At 44.1% G+C, this 18,753-nt stretch overlaps 1 protein-coding gene and 1 non-coding gene across 2 annotated transcripts in view; one reads left to right on the top strand and one right to left on the bottom strand.

Annotated features, from left to right (window-relative positions):
* Positions 1-17,960, bottom strand: part of LOC111235509 (protein shisa-9-like) — a 114,876-nt gene extending 96,916 nt beyond the window's left edge. The window contains exon 1 of the mRNA XM_022763964.1: positions 17,395-17,960. Within this exon, the coding sequence (XP_022619685.1) occupies positions 17,395-17,960 (566 nt within the window). The remainder of the gene's footprint in view (positions 1-17,394) is intronic.
* trnak-cuu lies at positions 16,205-16,277 on the top strand. Its single transcript has one exon. It is a non-coding gene; the product is annotated as a tRNA-Lys (tRNA).
* Positions 17,961-18,753: the final 793 nt, after the last annotated feature.

Raw genomic sequence — 18,753 nt, forward strand, 5'->3', positions numbered from 1 at the left:
AGAAGAAACAGGGGCAATATCCACACATAGTATTATTTTGTGTGCTGGTTTCAGCAAAAATCACCACTTTCTGTAAAAAAAAATACAAACAGCAACAATATAAAAACGCTCAGCTGAGCAGACTGAAGCTTCCCACTGTTTGGGTTCAACGGTTCACACTGGTCTGTCAACCAGGCAGTGTATTGGAAAACCTAATCAGAAACCTCTCAGTCTCTTCCAAGCCTGCTCTGCCTATAACAATCAAGGAGATGGAAAAAAAAAAGATTCCTCCTGACTTTCCTGATACTGGGGTTTCCCCAGGGAAAGCAGCTTTGAGTGGTTTCTGGGCCTGACATCCACAGCAGAGATGGTTTTTGGATTTCCGCCGGAGGAGAAAGAAAAAGCTGGTGGGACAACCCCTCCGCCATTTCATGGACAACAACAATAACTGCCTATACCCCACTGTCTGGGCCACAATGCCAAATCAACTGTAAACAGTGACAAGGGGTGGGGAGTGAGAACAGAGGGTGAGAGTTGGGTGGGGGCTGGATCGAGAGCAGAAACAAAATAGAGAGTGAAAATCGTTGAGTGGAAAGAAAGAAAAAAACTATCAGAACTTGTGGCAGATTCATGGGATTTTTTTTTTAAAGATTCACAGCTGAAGACGAACCTTATTCATTTGGAGACAGGACTATTTATAGTTGACAGCAGTGTAACCTGTCCCTCATGTTTGCTTTTCTCACATGAAGAACCAGCCCTTTCACTGAAATGAAACAGACCAGCTGATTGCCAACGTAAAAGAAAGGGCAAAGCAAATACCCCCGTTCCATCCCTGTGGGAAGTTTGAAATAATCCCACCGCTAACATTCTCAGCAGTGACTGCAACAGTGTCACTGGGCTGTTTTGTTGAATGCATGTTTAATATGTCACTACTGTCTGTTTCCCACGTGGATTAAATGTGTACAGCCCCCACCAAAACAACAACCCCATCCCCACCCCTCTTCCTCTTAACCTCCGTGGGAAGGTGAACCAGCAGGCTTCTTCCTGTTCAGCACATTCCTTGCCATCTCTTTTTTCTGCGTTCCAAAGGCAACATGGCATCTACCCCCCCACCCCCTCCCCTCAAAACCACCCACCCCCACCACAATCACCCTCTCCTCATTACAGCACCCACTGAGTGGGTGTGCTGCGAGTGCTGTTTTTGGTGCAAAGCCAAGGTGGTCTGCAATCAACAGACGTCATCTTTGGGCTGGTTGGGTTAGCAGAAATGACAGATCAGCATGATCCTTCACTTACACTTCGTCCACAAAAATGCGTTTTAGTTTTTAAAATGCATCGCTTTTGTTACATTTACGACCCTGGCGAGCCCCTAAAACTGAGACGCTGCTACCTGTTTTAGATTGAAAACTTCAGCAGCAGAAACTTGAGACTTTTGGAACTGCATGATGCAGAAACCTGCTCGCCTCCTGATTGGGTCTCATCAGTCACGAATACCTGTTGGTAAATGCAAAATGGATAACTAATAACAAGCGTGGCCACACCTTTGTCGTCTTTGCTAGCAGCTGTTGTGCAGTTAAAAAAAAAAAAATTTCTGCATTTTTAACGGCTTCAACTGCATTTTCTGTTCAGTCCGTAGTATCTTCCTGCAACCAACCAAGAGTAGACAATTCTTGGCTTTTCCTGTTTACACCAGCACGCTCAAGCCCAACTGTCACATTAACGTCTCCCCCCCCCTTAGTAGATAATGCGTTTTCAGGTGTGATAGTATGGACAAAGATGGTCTCCGATAAATGGCAGCTAAAACGCTCGTTCTGGACGGGGAGAATGTTTTAGCTTTAAAATGACTGTTTTGACAATAAAAACATTCATTAGCTGTGGATTGTAGCCCAACTCCTTTGCCCCTAGCTTCTGGCTAACACCTGTCAACGGTCTCCATAAAAGTGTTAAAACATTTCCCCAATTTCCCAAAACAGTAGGTCTTTTGATTTCACACAGAAGCAAAATAAGAAGTGACTTTTTCATTTCTTATCCCACAAATGTTTGATTTGTCAAAGTGTTAAGAAACTTTCGTAAAAACCCCACAAATAATGTCAGTTAGACTAATGAAGGTAATGCTATGCGTAGCATCCTAAGCCTAGTTAGCTGAGCATGCTAGTTTGCCGTCTTTACTTTAGCAGCCCACTGTTTAATCCTTTCCCTGCTCATGTTTCAAGGCTTTAAAGCCCTGCCTTCCTATTGCTAGCTGTGATTGGATAATTCATTCGCAGGCGGGGTTTAGTGGGATCCAATGTTAACTGCACACCAACAGTAAATACATCCACCACACCGGCTGCCTCAATAACACTAATGCCAATTCCAAAAACTTGCTATGGCACAGGTTAACAAACTCTTTAAGGAATGGGAAGATGATGAATTTTTGGATTTTTTTTTTATTTATAGGATATCTTTAACCCTTCTGTCAAACAGTGACATTATCAAGAGGGATGGGGGGATAAATTTAGGAGGCGTTATTTTCCCTGAGATCTGAAGCCCCATATGGACAAGTCTAAGCTGGACAGCAGTCCTATTATTGTAACCACAGGCAAACTAAAAAACATCCTTTCCCTTTTACACACAGATTATACCCACTCCTCCTTAACAATCACAACAATAGCCATAACAAAACCTTACACGGACCCTTCAGTAGCGAGTCCCTAATTGAACAAGTGGCGATAATTTTCCTTGGAAGAACAGTCTGAGTGGCGCTGGACAGGCTATGCCAGTAACCTCTACCCCGAACCAGGCCTGTGCTGACATGAAAGTTGGACCTGTGGTGACTTAGGTCCTCTACAGGCCCTCTGTTGTTCTGCTTTTCCCAAACATAGGCCTGCCTTGATGCTCCATTAGGGGGCTTTTCCCAATGGCCCTGCCGCCGAGGACTCTCAGGACCTGAGGAGAGGAGAGGGTTGGGAGGCTACCTTAGGAGAGGTCAAGCCACACGGAGGTTCCCCACCGCCACAGCCTATGCCTTCTTCCTTAAGACACCTCCAAAAATAATCTCATCCTCCCAACCTCAAACCCCCATGCGCATGCACACACACAAACTTTCACACATGCTGACACCTTCCTTATTTGGAAGAGTTAAAAAAGCCTTTGCAGCTATTTGGAAGGCATGACAGTTATAATGTTTCAGCGTTTGTGTTTATTTGTTGTATGTGTGTGGTTTAGTGTGCGTCAGCGCGAAGCGGTCAGTTAGCCTGCTTCCAGGGCCTGTGTTTTCGGAGTGGGGCAGCTGCCAACCATAACTTTCTCCACAACATTTTTATGTGGTGAGATCAGAGTGTAGAGAGAGCGTCCATGAGAACAAGCAGCGATAAGCTCGAAGCAGAACCAGGGGAACTTCTGGATCAAGAACTTGTTTCAACTGCTGATGCCTCGTGCATGTTTATAGCTTACATTCATCTGTGAATTCCTGACTTTGAAATCTGAAGAAGTAAGAAATGATAAAGGTTTCAGGCATCATGTCTGGCAGCCCATCAATGTAAACTGACATGGCAGGCTTTTTGTCTGAGAGGAGCGAGGCTTGCTCCTCCTGCTGAGCTGCAGGGCAGTATTACGACCTCCTCTAATTACGGGGAATCTTGTTCAGTCACTGTCAAAGCCACACACACACAAACACGCGCACGCACGAACACACACACACCACACACAACACACACCACCACGAGGACCTGGCTTCATCCCACTTTCTGCAGACAGCATTGCCCATCAACATATCCCAGCATCAGACGGGGCTGGGCAAGTAAAAGCATACAAATGACTTTTAAGGTGCTTTGGTGATTAGCGCTTCAGAAGATGATGGCTTAATGGTTTCATTTATTAGGCCTGTGGGAAATTAGCCATTTTCAACAGACATAAAAAGCTTCATATATGACGATACAGCCTATTTCTATAACAACCCATGCATTTGCTGTTCCGTTGCATTATCCTAAATGCATGGAGGAAATATAATTGATGTTATGAAATGGTGCCAAAATATGTAATGTGTCTTCAAACCTATCAATAAAAACATTACAAGGAAAAATTACAGAGAATGGCCTCACATTCTTTAAAGAAAGGGCCTGTGTTGTTAAAACATCATTTACTTTAACTAGCAACAGTGTTATTTAACCAATAAATTACAAGTATAGCTAAAGCATTAAGTAAAAACAAAATACATATCTCAATTATATGTTCCTTGCCAAAAAAGCTGCCATAGATATCTCTGTATGATATGCAAAATTCTCCATGTAAGCGACCACAGAGGTGCCATTATTTTTCCTGCCACTTACAGAGTGGCAGCAGGTGGGAATCTGAGGACAGCTGGAGAGGTGATCGGCCAGCCATCGCGGACTGATGGACGAACAAGTGTTTTAAGAGCAGGACAAGTGGCTGAGCCTTTTACACATCCAGAGACGGAACAGGGCAAAGGAGAGAGGCCAAGAACAGAGAGAGCTTCTGCCATGAGAGCTGCCTGGAGTAAAATGTGTGCCCATTTAATGTGTTTCGTTAGAAATGGTATAACTTTTTGTTGAAGGTGGAAATGGAGGTCAAGGGTGTACTGTGGGGTCAGGACTAACAGGAGTTTGATGGAAGCTTCGGGTTTGCAAACGTCATTTAAAATAAAGAGTTGCACAAAAAGGAACTAAATTACAGTATCAAGATCAAGTGGACATGTTCTGCTGCTCTAATTGAACCAAATGTGTAACGTTCACAGTTGTACCACCATCGATCTGTGCTCCAGAAAAGAATCACAGAAGAAAGTCTGTTTAAAAACTTTATCACATCCAACAAGCTGCTCACTCAGTTGAAGTATTAATTGACAAAAACATCTACCACAGCAGCACAATAATGCCTCTTATTCTATTCCCAGTGTATTGTGTACATATGGTTATTGACAGACTTCTATATGGAGAAAACTGAATTTGGCGTTGCTGAAAACCTCCTGTGGCAGGGTTCTATGTTATCTAGAAGAGGAAGTAATTCATAAAGGTATTAGTGTAAGCCAAAATCTTTTTGCCACGGTGCCTGTGTTTCATGCTCAGTCAGGGCATTGGAGAGGGTGTGTGAAAAATGGAGAGGCTCCAAAGCAACGTGGTGTGGACAGTGACCGCAGGCCTACGAAATGCCACCAGTTGAGTCGCATCTCTGCGGGCTGCAGATATCCCTGCCTGCATGATCAGCAGGCTCAAAATGACAAGCCATCATAACCCATTCTGTCAGAAGGACAGCATTATTCAGTTGCCACCGCTCACTTTGGGGCCACTGTTCAGTCAGTCTCTTGTCTTCAGTTCTTTTCCCCGAGGAGAGGGCAAACAGGTTCTTACTGTAAAAGCAGGAACATCCCAGTTTCTTTAATGCCAGTGAACATCAAATACTGCAGCTGCCACCCTGACCCCCTGCAGCCCTGACCAACCTTTGGTCTCAAAATTCTTTTCATTTACATAGAGTCCGTGCTGCACGCTAAAACATCAAGAGGCCACAGGGGGAAACAGACCGCGTGGCAAAAGATTTTGGCTTACATAAACCTTTATGAATTACTATCCTCTTCTAGATAAATTAGAAACCTGCCCACAGGAAGTCGTCAGAGTTTCACCAACGCCAAATTCAGTTTCTCCATATTAGAAGCGTCTTGTCAATTAACGCACTATGTACACAATACACTGGAAGTAGAATAAGAGGGCGCATTATTTGTGCTTCTGTGTAATGTGTAGTCAATTAATTACTTCACTGAGTGAGCCAGCTGTTGGGATGTGATAAATTTTTAAACAACTTTCTCTGTAATCTTTTCTGCGTATGCACCAAGAGTGATGGCTGGTACAAACTGTGACTTTACACATTCGTTCACATTGACAGAACAGAACCAGTATCCACTTGATCTTGATACTGTAATTAGTTTCCTTTTGTGCAGATCTCTAATACTATTTTAAATTAGACGAGTTTTTCAAACCGACAGATTGTCACACACCACCACAATTCAACCTCTTTATACTTCTCCTGACCCCACAGTACACCCTGACCACTCCTATGTGTCCAACCCCACTTCACAAAAAAGTTATACCACTTTCTACGGACAAAACACGAATATAATATTATGGGCACAACATTTTACTTCCAGGCAGCTCCTGCAGGCTCTCTCTGTTTCTTGGCCTCTTCGTTCACATTTCTCTGCCTGATTCCAGTACATCTCTGGATTTGTCGTAAAGGAAGCTCAGCCTACTTGGGTCTATGCTCTGGAAACACCACATTCTGTTCGTCCCATTCAGTCCAGAATGGGCTGAGGGCGCCGCCTCACCTCCTCCGACGCTGTCCTCAGATTCCACCTGCTGCCACTCTGTAAGTGGCAGGAAAATAATGGAGCCACCATACTGTGGCTCGCTTACATGGAGACTTTGCATATCATACAGAGATTATGTCTTCATGGCAAGCTTTTTTTTGCACAGACATATAATTGAGGATATGTATTTTGTTTTTACTTAATGCTTTAGCTATGACTGTATTAATTATGTAATTAAACCGACTGGTGCTGTTAAAGGAAATGCATGTTTTAAACAACAACAGGCCTTTCTTTAAAGATGACGGACCCCGGTAACCTGGATGTCGGAAAAGAACACACAACCGCTGCAGAATTTAAAGTCTATACCTGATAAACATAAATTCCCAACCACACACCCGCAGAGTTGTACCTTTAATGGTCGTTTTTAATTTGATTAGGTTGGAAGGTCCTGTAAGACACACTGAGCCCCTTCATTAAACGATATTGCTGCAAGGGATGAAACGCTGAGCCGACATCCTACACGCAGGCCGCTTCCGCATTTCATAACCGTTCTTAGCCAACTTATTTGAATCCTGCTCTGATGCATTTAGTTACATCCCGAAACGTTAAGTAGCAACGGCTAGACAGAGCCAGTTAAATAACTGCACTTCGGCTAAACCTTTATTTGGTTATGTGGTTAATAGAAAAATAGCTTAGTCCGTCTCATAATCGTTAAGCTTTTAATGTCTGTGCAACAAGGCACTATTTCCATCAGGTGGCGCTAATCTAACAAATCCAAACCATTAGATAAACAGAATCTGACTCTTCTGAAGCAGTGAATAAAAATACACCTTCAAAGCCACCTTAAAAACTCATTATGTCTTCAGCTGAGTAACTGCACTGTGTGATTTAGAGCTGAAAATAAAAAAATATGCTCTTTACTGACAGCCCCGATCATGCTGGAGTATGGCCAATGCTGTACTGCAGAAAAAGTGGAGAAGCCAGGTGCCTCGTGGTGCGCTGTGTGTGTGTAGTTGTGTGCTTTGTGTGTGACAGATGTCCGAGAGATGACTTTGGCCTCGCAGAGGTGTTTTTTACTGGTGCGGCAAAGGTTGTAGTAGTGTGGCTGTCTCTCGACAGTGGACTGACAGATAGATGTGTACACACCCGTAATTAGAGGAGTCTAACACATTTGTGATGGCACAGGAGGTCAGATTAAAAGTGTTAACTGCTCCTGAGGAGTCTCAAGACAAGAGAGAGCAGAGCCTCGCCATCCTCTACATGAATCAAAACAAAGCCTGTCTTCTCGTCATGTTAAACAATTTAATTGTGCGACTCACCAGTAGCATGATGCTGAAACCTTATCATTTCTATAACTTCATATCTAGGATGTTACAAAAGTCAGGAATTTCACAGATGAATAGTTAAGCTTAAATGTAATACATAGACAGATAGGCATCAAGCAGTGATGAAAACAAGTTACTTATGCCAGAGTTCCTCTCTCTCTGGTTCGTGCTCTTGTACGTGCATGCCTATAACTGTGCTGAGACTGCTTGTGCTTCTATTCGCGTCATGGACCTGCCTCTTAAGCACTGCTCATATCTCGAACCTAACATCAAAATATAGTCTTGTTTGGTTATGACACGTTTCTGCTTGCATGAGTTGGCAGGCATCAAAGAGTTTCTGATTTTCCTGCCACTCGCGGATATCAGAACAGCAGGCGCGTCAGGCAAGCAACGCTTAGACACTGACGCGCGTCTCAGCGCTGAATTCACACTTGAAAACAGCACCAAACATACACAAATAAACACAAAACGGAAACATTATCTGTCATGCTTCCGAGAACTTGCTCAAAGGCTTTTTAACTCTTCCCAAATAAGGAAGTGTCAGCATGTGTGAAAGTTTGTGTGTGTGCATGCGCCACGCTTAAATCGCAGGGGTTGGAGCGGATTGGAACGAACGGATGAAATATTTTTGCGGAGACTGGTGGTGTGTGTTCTGTGAACTGAAGAAGGAAAATAGCTAGCACATAGCTGTCCTGGTGGTGGATACCTATCCACAGGTGTGTGGCGTATGAACCGCTCTCACATAAAAGCAGGTAGAGCCTCCACGCATCCTTTTCCTTTCCTCAGTATGCATGAGAGTGAGGTCATCGGTCCAGCGGCAGGGCCATGGGAAAAGCCCCCCAATGGACATGCAAAACGGCAGGCCTCTGATGGGGGAAACACAGTCTACACCACAAGAGTGCGACCAACCGTAGGTTATGCTAGGATCCTCCTTAAAGGTCATCCATCGGTGGTGCGAAACTTTCATTGTCCAGACAATTAGGTCACAAGCGCTGGAGTTAATCTGTCCAGTATTGACATATGTTTGTTTTATTATTTTGTTTCTCTCTCAGCGTGACCACTCCTACGACATTTGTTCTTCCTCCAGGAAACTTATCTCTGCCCAACTTGTTCTCTAAATTAGGAACTTCTGGTCTTAAATTGCGAGCGTCCGTGTAAAACGTTTTGTTCATTTATGCCTATTGTTGCTGTTTGCTCTGGACTTTTGTTCTAGATGTTAAATGTAATGGCTCTTAAAGCGAGATCATCGCTAGTTGTTCATAATAATCTGTTCATGACACACACACACACACACACACACACACACACACACAAGATTGTGCGTAAAAAGGGAAGGATTTTTTAAGTTTGCCTGTTGGTTACAATAATAGGACGCTGTCAGCTTTAGACTTGTGTCCATATGGGGTCTTCAGATCTCAGGAAATAACGCCTCCTAATTTAGTCTCCAGTCCACCTTCTTGGATATGTCATCTCGGTTGGACAACGACAAGGCAGTTTAAAAGGATGATCTATAAATAAAAAAAAAATCCAAAAATTCATCATCCTTCCATGCCTTACTACAGACTCTCTCATAACTCGCCAATGTTGAACCAATGAGCCATATGTTTTGCGATCTGGTCCGATCTGGCATTTGTCAGCGTTTAACTTCGTAACAGCTTTCCCGAGATGTAGGTGGATGATGTATTTACATTGTTCGTGTGCAAGCTTGATGCTAGCTTAGCGATAGTTTATGCTGCTCCCCTACACTAACACTCACCAGCGAGCCCTCTCGAAATTCAGAGCAACTGCTCTCCAATCACAGCCTGAGATCGAGATTATAGAGAAAAGGCAGGAGGCTTTGCACGAAGTCTCCTTGAAAATGAGCAGGAAGGGATTAACAGTGGGCTCTAAAGTAAGACGCAAAACTAGCATGCTTCAGCCTAAACCTAGCTTAGGATGCTACCATGCATTACTTCATTAGCTAAACTACATTATTTTGTGGGGTTACAAGTTACTTAACACTTGACAAATCAAACATTTGCGGATAAGAAATAAAAAGTCCCTTCTTATTTGCTTCTGGTGTGAAATCAAAGACCTACTGTTGAGAAATTGGCGAAATGTTTTAACACTTTTTAATGGAGCCTTGACCAGGTGTAGCAGAAGCTAAGGGGGAAGAGTTTGGGCTACATCCACACCTATATGTTTTTATTTCAAAAACAGCATTTAAAAGCTAAACATTCTCCTCCAGACGAGCGTGTTAGCTCCATATCGAGACCAATCTCTCTGTTGACACCATTACTAAATTCACACACCTAAAAACGGCGAGGTTATCACAAACGGTATAATGTGACATTCCGGCTTGAGCTTGGCTGAGTTGATAAGCGTAACAACAGAAAGTCAGACAGATTGTACTTAAGGCTACATGTGGATTGGTTGCAGGAAACAGATACCTCAACGAGTGGAGGCAAATGGAACGACGAGAAAATGCTCTCTCGAATGCGTCTCGCAGAGGCATGTTTAGAGGTGTGCCAAGGATATTTTTACAACTGCACAACAGTGCTAGCAAAGACGACACAAGGGGTGCCACGCTTGTTATTAGTTATCTTCCACTCTTGTAAAGTCTCTACCATTGCGAGAGTATCTCACGTGAACTGATGTGGACGACCCAATCAAGTGCGAGGTCTGATGACGAGCTTATCGTAGCATCATTCACAAGTTCCTCAAAAGTTACTCCAGTTTCTGCTGCTGAATTTTCAATCTAGAGAACAGGGTTATAAGCAGGCCGTCTCAGTTTTTATGGGGCTCGGCCAGTGGCCACTCAAATGTAACATAGCTATAGGCTTAGATATGATGGTATTAAAACTAAACGCGTGATTTTTGGAGGGACAAGTCGCTAAGCTGTAGACGCGATCAGCACTTATCTCTGTCATTTCCTGTAACCCAAACCCAGCCCAAAGATGACGTACTGTTGATTTGCCAGCACCACCTTGGCTTTGCACCAAATAGCGAGCACTCGGCCTAGCACCACACACTCAGTGGTGCTGTAATGAGAGGAGAGGGTGGATTGGTGTGGGGGGGTGTTTGTGAGTGTGGGTGGTGTGGGGGGGGTGTGGGTGTGAGTGGTAGTGTGCCATTGTTGGCTTGTGTTAGGAAAACGCGTCAAGAGAACAAAGAGATGGTCAAGGAATTTGTCCACTTGACAGAAGCGCACAAAAGGCCTGACTGGGAGCTTTGTGCGAGCGCTGGCCTACAGAGATGTTAAGACGGACCGTAGGACGTCTCTCCATTATCACGGCGGGAGTTAATGAGGTCAGTGCTGGAGTGAAACCAACACCTGCTTTCTCCATCATGAGTTCCCTTTATGTTCTCCATCAACAAATCTACATCTTCATGCCAAACTGATCTCTGATTGATTTCTTGCTTTAATGATAACACAGGCTCAAGGCGGCGCGTCCGGACATGTGACTCTATTATAATAATAACTTGAATAACTTTTTCCTCTGCCTGTGTGTTCAATGCTGTGTGTGGTGCATTGATCATTAGATTATTGATGCTATTGGCTGTTAAACGATGTGTTTTCATTAATGCTCTACCAGTTGTATTTTTACCATGTGGTCTATGTGCAGACCATACAAGTGTGCGAAGGCGGTCGTGGCCGGCTGGGTCATGCCGGCGCTTGCATCCGAGAGTCATATGGGTGTTGGTGTTGATGTTTGAGTGGCTGATGCTGCGCGGTGTTCCTGATGCAAATGATATTGGTTTTGGTCAGCGTGTTAGAGGACTCGTATCAACATTGTGTATCCACGTGCGGAAAACCAGACAGTAGTGACCATATTAATTCACATGCCATTCACACAAACAGACCCAGTGGACACTGTTGGCCCAGTCACTGCTGAAAGAATGTTTAGCGTGGGATTATTCAAACTTCCCACAGCGGATGAACAGGGGTGTGCTGACATCATCTCGTGTTTTGCCTTTGCCCTTTTTTCTTATACTGCTCGCTTTGGCAAGATAAGGCTTTTGTCGTGATATTTCAGTGTCTCACGTTGCGTTTGATAGAGGGCTGGTGTGTTGTTTGCTTTTAGTTGTGTGAGATTAGACTGAATCTGTGTGGATAGAGGACAGGTTACACTCTGTCTGTTCAGTAGCTGTAGGTAAATGTATGTCCTGAGTTCCCCAAATGTGAATAAGGTTCGTCTTCAGCTGTGTGTGCCGCTAATCTATTACAAAAAGAATGTACAAATGCTAATTGCGCATTTAAGTCTAGCTGCGTACGATCATGATTATATCTCACTAGTTCTTTGGCTGGTTGTCTTACCACTCACGTGAGCATTAAGTGTGACTAAACTCATTTCTTTAACTATTTTTGTGTGTTTCTGCTCTGTCGAGACCAGCCTCTCCACAGCACCAACATGACTGCCCTCTGGTTAAGTCCAAGCTGACCAGCCACTGCGCCATGGCTCATACACAACTCTAACACCAAGCCTCAGATTCTCGAGTTCTCCCTCCTCGGAGAGCATGTGAGGGCGCTGTAATGGAGGGGATCGCATAGGCTGAGTTGTTGTGTTGTCATTGATGGCGGAGGGGTTTTCCCACCCAGCTTTTCTTTCTCCTTTCCGGCGGAATCAAAACATCTCTGCTGGTGATGTCATGAGCCGCCCAGGAAACCACTCAAAGCTGCTTCCCTGGGAAACCCTCGTATCAGGAATCAGGAGGATATCTTTGTTTTTTTTCCTCTCCTTGATTGTCTATAGCAGAGCAGCTTGCGAAGAGACTGAGAGCGTTTCTGATTAGGTCGTATGGGAGCACTGCCGTTGACGAGGATAGCCCAGGTGTGACACCCGTGGTGTGAAGAGCCCGAGAGAAACGAGTGGTTGTACTCAGCTTGCCCATCTCAGTATATAAGAGAGGTCTGGTTTGTGTGTGCGTGCTTAATGTTATTCTATTTGTTGCTTGCGCTGACTTTTTTTGTTTACCAGCGTGTATGAGTGGACTCCGAAATTTGTTGCTGTATACGCCGCGCACAAAAACAAATTACCACCTTAACAGCTTATGGCTGGAAGTTTATTTGTATTGACGTGTTTGAGTGGGCACACACACACACACACACACACACACACACACACACACACACACACACACACACACACACAGCTGCACATAGACTCACAGCTGGGTGAAAGAGTCTTGCTGTCAAATGTATTCAGGGTGAGAATATGAATTTTAAAATGTGACGCCTGTGCATGAATATTATAAACAATTTCACCAGGGTGCGTCCACACACACACACACACACACACACACACACACACACACACAGAGGCCTCAGTGAGTTTTATTGATATAGTTATTTATTGATATTTTCTAAACTAAATAAAAGATTTTAGACGTTTAGTGGCTTTAATTACAGAAACACGTGTCTCATCAGGTTTTGGACAAAGCTCAGTGTCTTTGACCCTCTGAGGTCGGGTTAGTGTTATGGATGTTTCTATTAATATCTTTGCGATAATAAAGAGCAGAAATATGATTTAAATGTTGATAGAATCTGTCGACTCTCCACTTTCTGTTTCACATCCTTGTCAGATCGTCTGTGACTCAGAGCTGCAGCTAGAAGGTCTCTAAGCAGAGTGACAGACAAACACGTTCATCTACTATTTCTCTCACATGTTGCTCTATTTTTAGGAACCTAACACTTTGGCGAACACGTTTCAAGCACCAAAACAATTCATCAGTCAAGCTTTGTTTTCACCAGAGATTTGAATTTCAGCATTTGAGCCAAACGATGTCTTTGCACAGTGAGAGTTAAATAAGGAGCCTCGTTATAGAAAGAGCTGAGATTGTTCTGAAAATTGTGATATACAGTAAAACTCTTGGGTATTATCTCATATGCAAGTATCCTAAAAAATAATGTCGGAGCGGAGAAAATACCCTCAGACCTCGGAGGGTTAAACGTCCACACCAGTGAGTCTGTCGTTGAAGGACTCGTTCAGACGGTCATCGTCACAGAGCTGACCCTCCACAGCTCTCAGCCGCACACCAGCAGCATCACTCCCGCTCTGTCTGACTCTCTCCCTTCGTCCTCTCATCTCTCACATCTTCATGCTTCAGCTCCTTTATCACCACATCACTACAGCCCTGTGCCATTGTCTCTCTCTCTCTCTCACACACACATCCGTTTGAACAGGTAAAATGAGTCCAACAGCTTCTCAGTATTCACTTTCCCCAGAGCAGCCGTCTTTCATCCCTCTCTTCTCCCGCCCTGTGGTCGTCGCTCTGTCTCTGACCTTTTTCCCGTCCTGTGAGTTAAAAACACAAACACTCCCCTGGGGGCTTCCTCTTTTCTCTGCATGTTTTGAAGCAGATTCAGAAGAACCCCGAGATACACGTGAGACTTTCGCTCGTGCTGAAACATGACGACTCAACAAATCCATCCGTCTGCACGCACAGACGTGGACGACAAATCCTCATTCGACAAATGCAGGGATACGAGTATTGACACGCTTTATTTACGTAGGAGTAACGTTACCACGATGTCGTCCACTCACGTTAGTGTTTTCATCGACTGACACCTGACGACTGCGTCGCACTCCTCCAGCTGTACATTATATTATTGGATTATGGTTACTATTATTTTTCTGAGCTCATCATGTTTCTGGATTTAAAATCGTGACCTTCAGAGTGACTCAAAACATCTGTCCAATAAATATAGAGCAGAAAGAAATATAATATTTTCACTGAAATGTAGTGAAGTATAAATAGAAATACTCAAATACTTTCACTGACTCACTACATAAGTCACTTTTCAGTGTCAGTGACTTTCCAGAAAACAAAGGTCCGGCTCTGGTTGAGTTTCTCTACTGGTGTAAGATCAAAACATCATTATAGTTCAAACCAACAACACAGACAAGAGCTCTGTCTGAATTATTAATATTTGTGTCAGATTGAGCACAAATTTTATTTTGCAGAAATAATTATCTTGCAACAGATAATTCAATTTGACTAAAAATCAAGAGCTGAAATGAATAAATGTGTCTTCATGTTTTCTGTTATCCACATACGAGAATAAATAATAAACTCTCTCACTCAGTTTTACTTTTTACTGCTGTTACTGGGAGGTTTTCTTCATCTGTGGAAAAAGCAGTTCACCTTGTGAGGACTTGAAGGACTCGGGCTGAAAATAATCATTTCAATACCCTGTTTCATTTATTTCATTGTTTATTTCACTAAAAGAAAAGAACGTCTTCATCCAGGAAGGTCAAAGTGAACGATCAAGTGAGTAGAGTTTCAGAGTCTCGCTCCAGGACACTTCAGTGTGTATGCAGTACAGATGTTTGCCAACATCTGCCTGTACTCATGTCACCTCTGGGAAACTTCAAGACAAAACGGCAAACATTTCTTTTGACAGTTTGACCTGCATCTGGTGAAGACGGCCAACAACGGATCAGAGATATCTCCGAAACAATCGCCTGACTCAGGTTTACGTTTCCCTCTGGGTTGATGGGGGTGAAACTGCGGCGAGAGACGCCCTGCGTTCTCGCGGCGTGGTGGGCGGCTCGGTGAGGTGTAACGGCTGTCCTCCTCGTCTGCTTCTCATCTTCCCCTGGAAGCTTGAGACGAGATCCGGTAATGACAGGATTTTAAAGGAGCCCCCACGGCACAACTCTTAACACCCAATAGGCTGGCCGGTCACACACTCCCCTTCACACACACACACACACACACACACACACACACAGTTCTCTGTATTAGAATTAGCTGTTGGCTGAGCTCCAGTCACATCCGCTCAATATCCCACCCTTCCAAAAACCTCCCTTCTCATTGTTCACTGGAGGCCGCACATCGCCACAGTCATAGTTGTGTCACAGCGATCAATCACCCATCAATGTGAAAGGGCTAAACCAATACAGAGGAAACACAACACAACCCCCCCCCCAAACTCCTCCCTTACTATCACCTGACATCTGTGCTTCTGAATCTCCATCCTATCGCCTGAACCTCCATCCGGTCCTCGCTCCCTCTCTTCCTCTCCACCGCTACGTCGCTCGCTCCCTCGTTGGTTTCAAACAGACATCACACCCATTATCACCTCGCTGTGATTCAGACACTTGATTCATTACCCAGCTGGTGACCTCCTCACACGTATGCAGGAAAACTCACACAAGCACATTCACACGTTCGCTCACACACAGAAACACTGATGTGATGCAGATTTCAAACGCAGCGCTGCGAGTCGTCACCAGGACTAACAGTGAAACCTTCGAATCATCTTCCTGGTTATCAAACATGTTATTACCCAATAATCACACCTTTTCAGTCGCCTTCATTCCAACTCATTACTGCGACTTTTACACTTTCTTTTGGAGTTTTATGGTCAATAAACCTCGTTTACATAAAAATACACCTCGTTTTTGAGTAAAAAAGAACTAAAAACGACATTTAGAATTATTTTGATTATAGTTACGATCAGACGAACGTGTTGATGGATTATCACAGACAGGTACAGCTCAAAGTTTAGTCAGGATACTGTTTTCAAACCATTTCAATAGTGTGACCCGTTGTGTCCTAAAATATGTGTTTTGTAAACAATGTTTTTGGTTTTGAGGTGATGTATTATGCTGAATTACAGGCCCGGCTAGCTCAGTCGGTAGAGCATGAGACTCTTAATCTCAGGGTCGTGGGTTCGAGCCCCACGTTGGGCGATATAGGTTTTAGAAGGATCCGTACAAGAATGGGAAACGAGCTACAAAGCATCTTCTTTTCTGAGAGGGTACATGTAAGTACAACTCGCAAGGCCCTCTAGGGCCGTCCCGTTGTAGAAAACCACAGTTGCTATGAATTTGAATAAAAACTCCCACAATTGTATGAAAATATTGATCATTAATTAGGTTTGTAGTGAGGAACCATACATGTTATTTTCAGGCAATTTACGTGAAAGAAAACTTGTCAAATTTGACCCGAGGACAACAGGAGGGTTAAGCTAGCTAAAACATAGGTTGACCACATGTTAATTAAACCACGCCTCATCTTCTTTTACTACATTATGTCAGGGTGTAGACAAGAGGTTATGATATAATAATACGGCCTCTGAGCAGCACTATGTCTTCAGGGAAGACTGAAGGCTACAGCTAGTTAGCGTGCTAACTTCAGTAGAAGAAGAGTTAACAATGGTGTTGCTTTCCACCGCCAGAGGAATTTAATATTTGATCTGATTCTTGTCCCTTATGTCAATCATTTAGAAGATGGTCTGAAATGTGAAGAAGTAGTTCAACATTTTAAGAAGTGCACTCAATCACTTGCCAAGAGTTAGATGAGAAGATTGATACTACTTTCATATCTGTAGGAATCAGCAGCCAGTTAGCTTAGCTTAGCATAAAGACTGGAAACGGAGGGAAACAGCTAGCATGGCTTTGTCCAAATCTCCCTGACTAATAATGTTATATCAAAGTTGTTTTTACATTTTAATTTTTGTAAAGATTTAACAAACAAGATAAAACATGTTTATTAAAATTTAGAGGCACTGACTGGCACATTTTGTTATTTCCTGTTTCCAGTCTTTATCCTAAGTTAAGCTAACCTGCTAAATGTCACTCAGACAGATCAGACAACGCTGCTACATCCAGACGTCCTGTCATCCGTCCACATTCAGCAGTTCAAAGCAAATCACATGAAATTAAATCAACACCACGATAATTGTTAGCGACATCATCATCATCCTCTAATTCACTGCTAATCATGATCACATCCATTATCTAACCATTAATGATCACCGCCTTCCCGCCCAATATCACGACCATGCGCTCTCCTCTCGGTTCCTACCTGGAGTTGGTCATGTCCGTCTGTCCTCCCTGACTCTTCTCCAGCCCGAGCTTGGTGAAAATCCCCACCAACACCATGATGGCCACCACTCCACAGATAATATACACGATCATGTGGGTCCGATCCCGGTCGGGCTCCTCCTGGACCTCTGTGACGGGTGCCGCCGGTTTCCCGGTGTTGGCCCACACAGGTGTGTCATAGTTGGAGCAGGAAGTCTGGTCCAGACTGTGAACTTTGAACTGGCAGCAGAAGCGGTAGAAGCAGGAGCCGCAACAGAACATGTAGATACCTGCGTTACAGTTGAAGGGCGGGTCCCACTGGCCCATGACGTCATAGTAACCCCAGCATCGGTTACCGCTACTTGGAACCGTTTGGTCCTCGGTGTCTGGCGTGGGCGTGGCCAGGGCGGCCTCCGGCAACACGGAGGGCTCCGTTGTCTGGTTGTTGGTGGGGACCTGGGCCGAAGCCTGACCCGAGGGCCGCGAGCTCAGTCCACCCAGAGAGGTCAGACCCAGGAGGACGGCCAGCGAGAAGCTTATCAAGACCGGATGCACGGAGGCGGCCATCTTGAACTTACTCCAATGTCTCGTGATGGCTCAGTGCTGATGTGTAATTGTTAATGAGAGGCCCAAATTAAAGCTCCTAGGTTTAAAAAAACAAACAAAGAAATAGAAAGTTAAATACGTCCAGAGCTGGAAATTATAGACAGTGAATCAATCTGAGCTTTTAGCTAGAACAGAAAACACTGAGATAACAGTTGTGACAACTAGAGGGAGTTAACCCTACAGGATATTCATGCCTGGAAGAAAAAAAAAAAAAAAAACAGCATTTAATTAGTGTTGTGGGACTCATTACCGCACACAGTTACAGAAGACTAAACTGTCGTCAAAGGGCAGAGGAAGAAGCGAGGGAAAGAAATCAATCTCCCATCTCAACATGCTCCTAACAGGAGTGAATGAATCCCTTGTGAGCAGGCGCTCACATGCACAGACACATCACAGTCCCTGGCAGTCTACTGTATGTGTGTAGGTGTGTGTGTGTGTGTGTGTGTGTGTTTATCAAAGAGAATAAATATTCTAAAATTCAGGAAGTGTCACCTTTCACAAAGCCATATGTCATGAGCAGACAGCAGAGGCGGTTGTAGACAAATCCAGATCTGGAGGCTTGGAGGAAATCCAGTTTAGGAGGGCGTGTTACCTATGAATGAACTTGCCTCTGGCATTTCTAGCATTTGCAGCTCCCCTGCTGAGTGGATGAATAATCCGAGGAAAGTGAGAACACTGGGTTCCTGACGGAGCTGCCACACAATAAAAAAAAAAAGCGACAGTCACGGGCTCCCAACGTGAACGGCTTCTCACT

This window comes from Seriola dumerili, unplaced genomic scaffold (assembly GCF_002260705.1).
Source record: "Seriola dumerili isolate Sdu_G_001 unplaced genomic scaffold, Sdu_1.0 BDQW01000505.1, whole genome shotgun sequence".
NCBI lineage: Eukaryota > Metazoa > Chordata > Actinopteri > Carangiformes > Carangidae > Seriola > Seriola dumerili.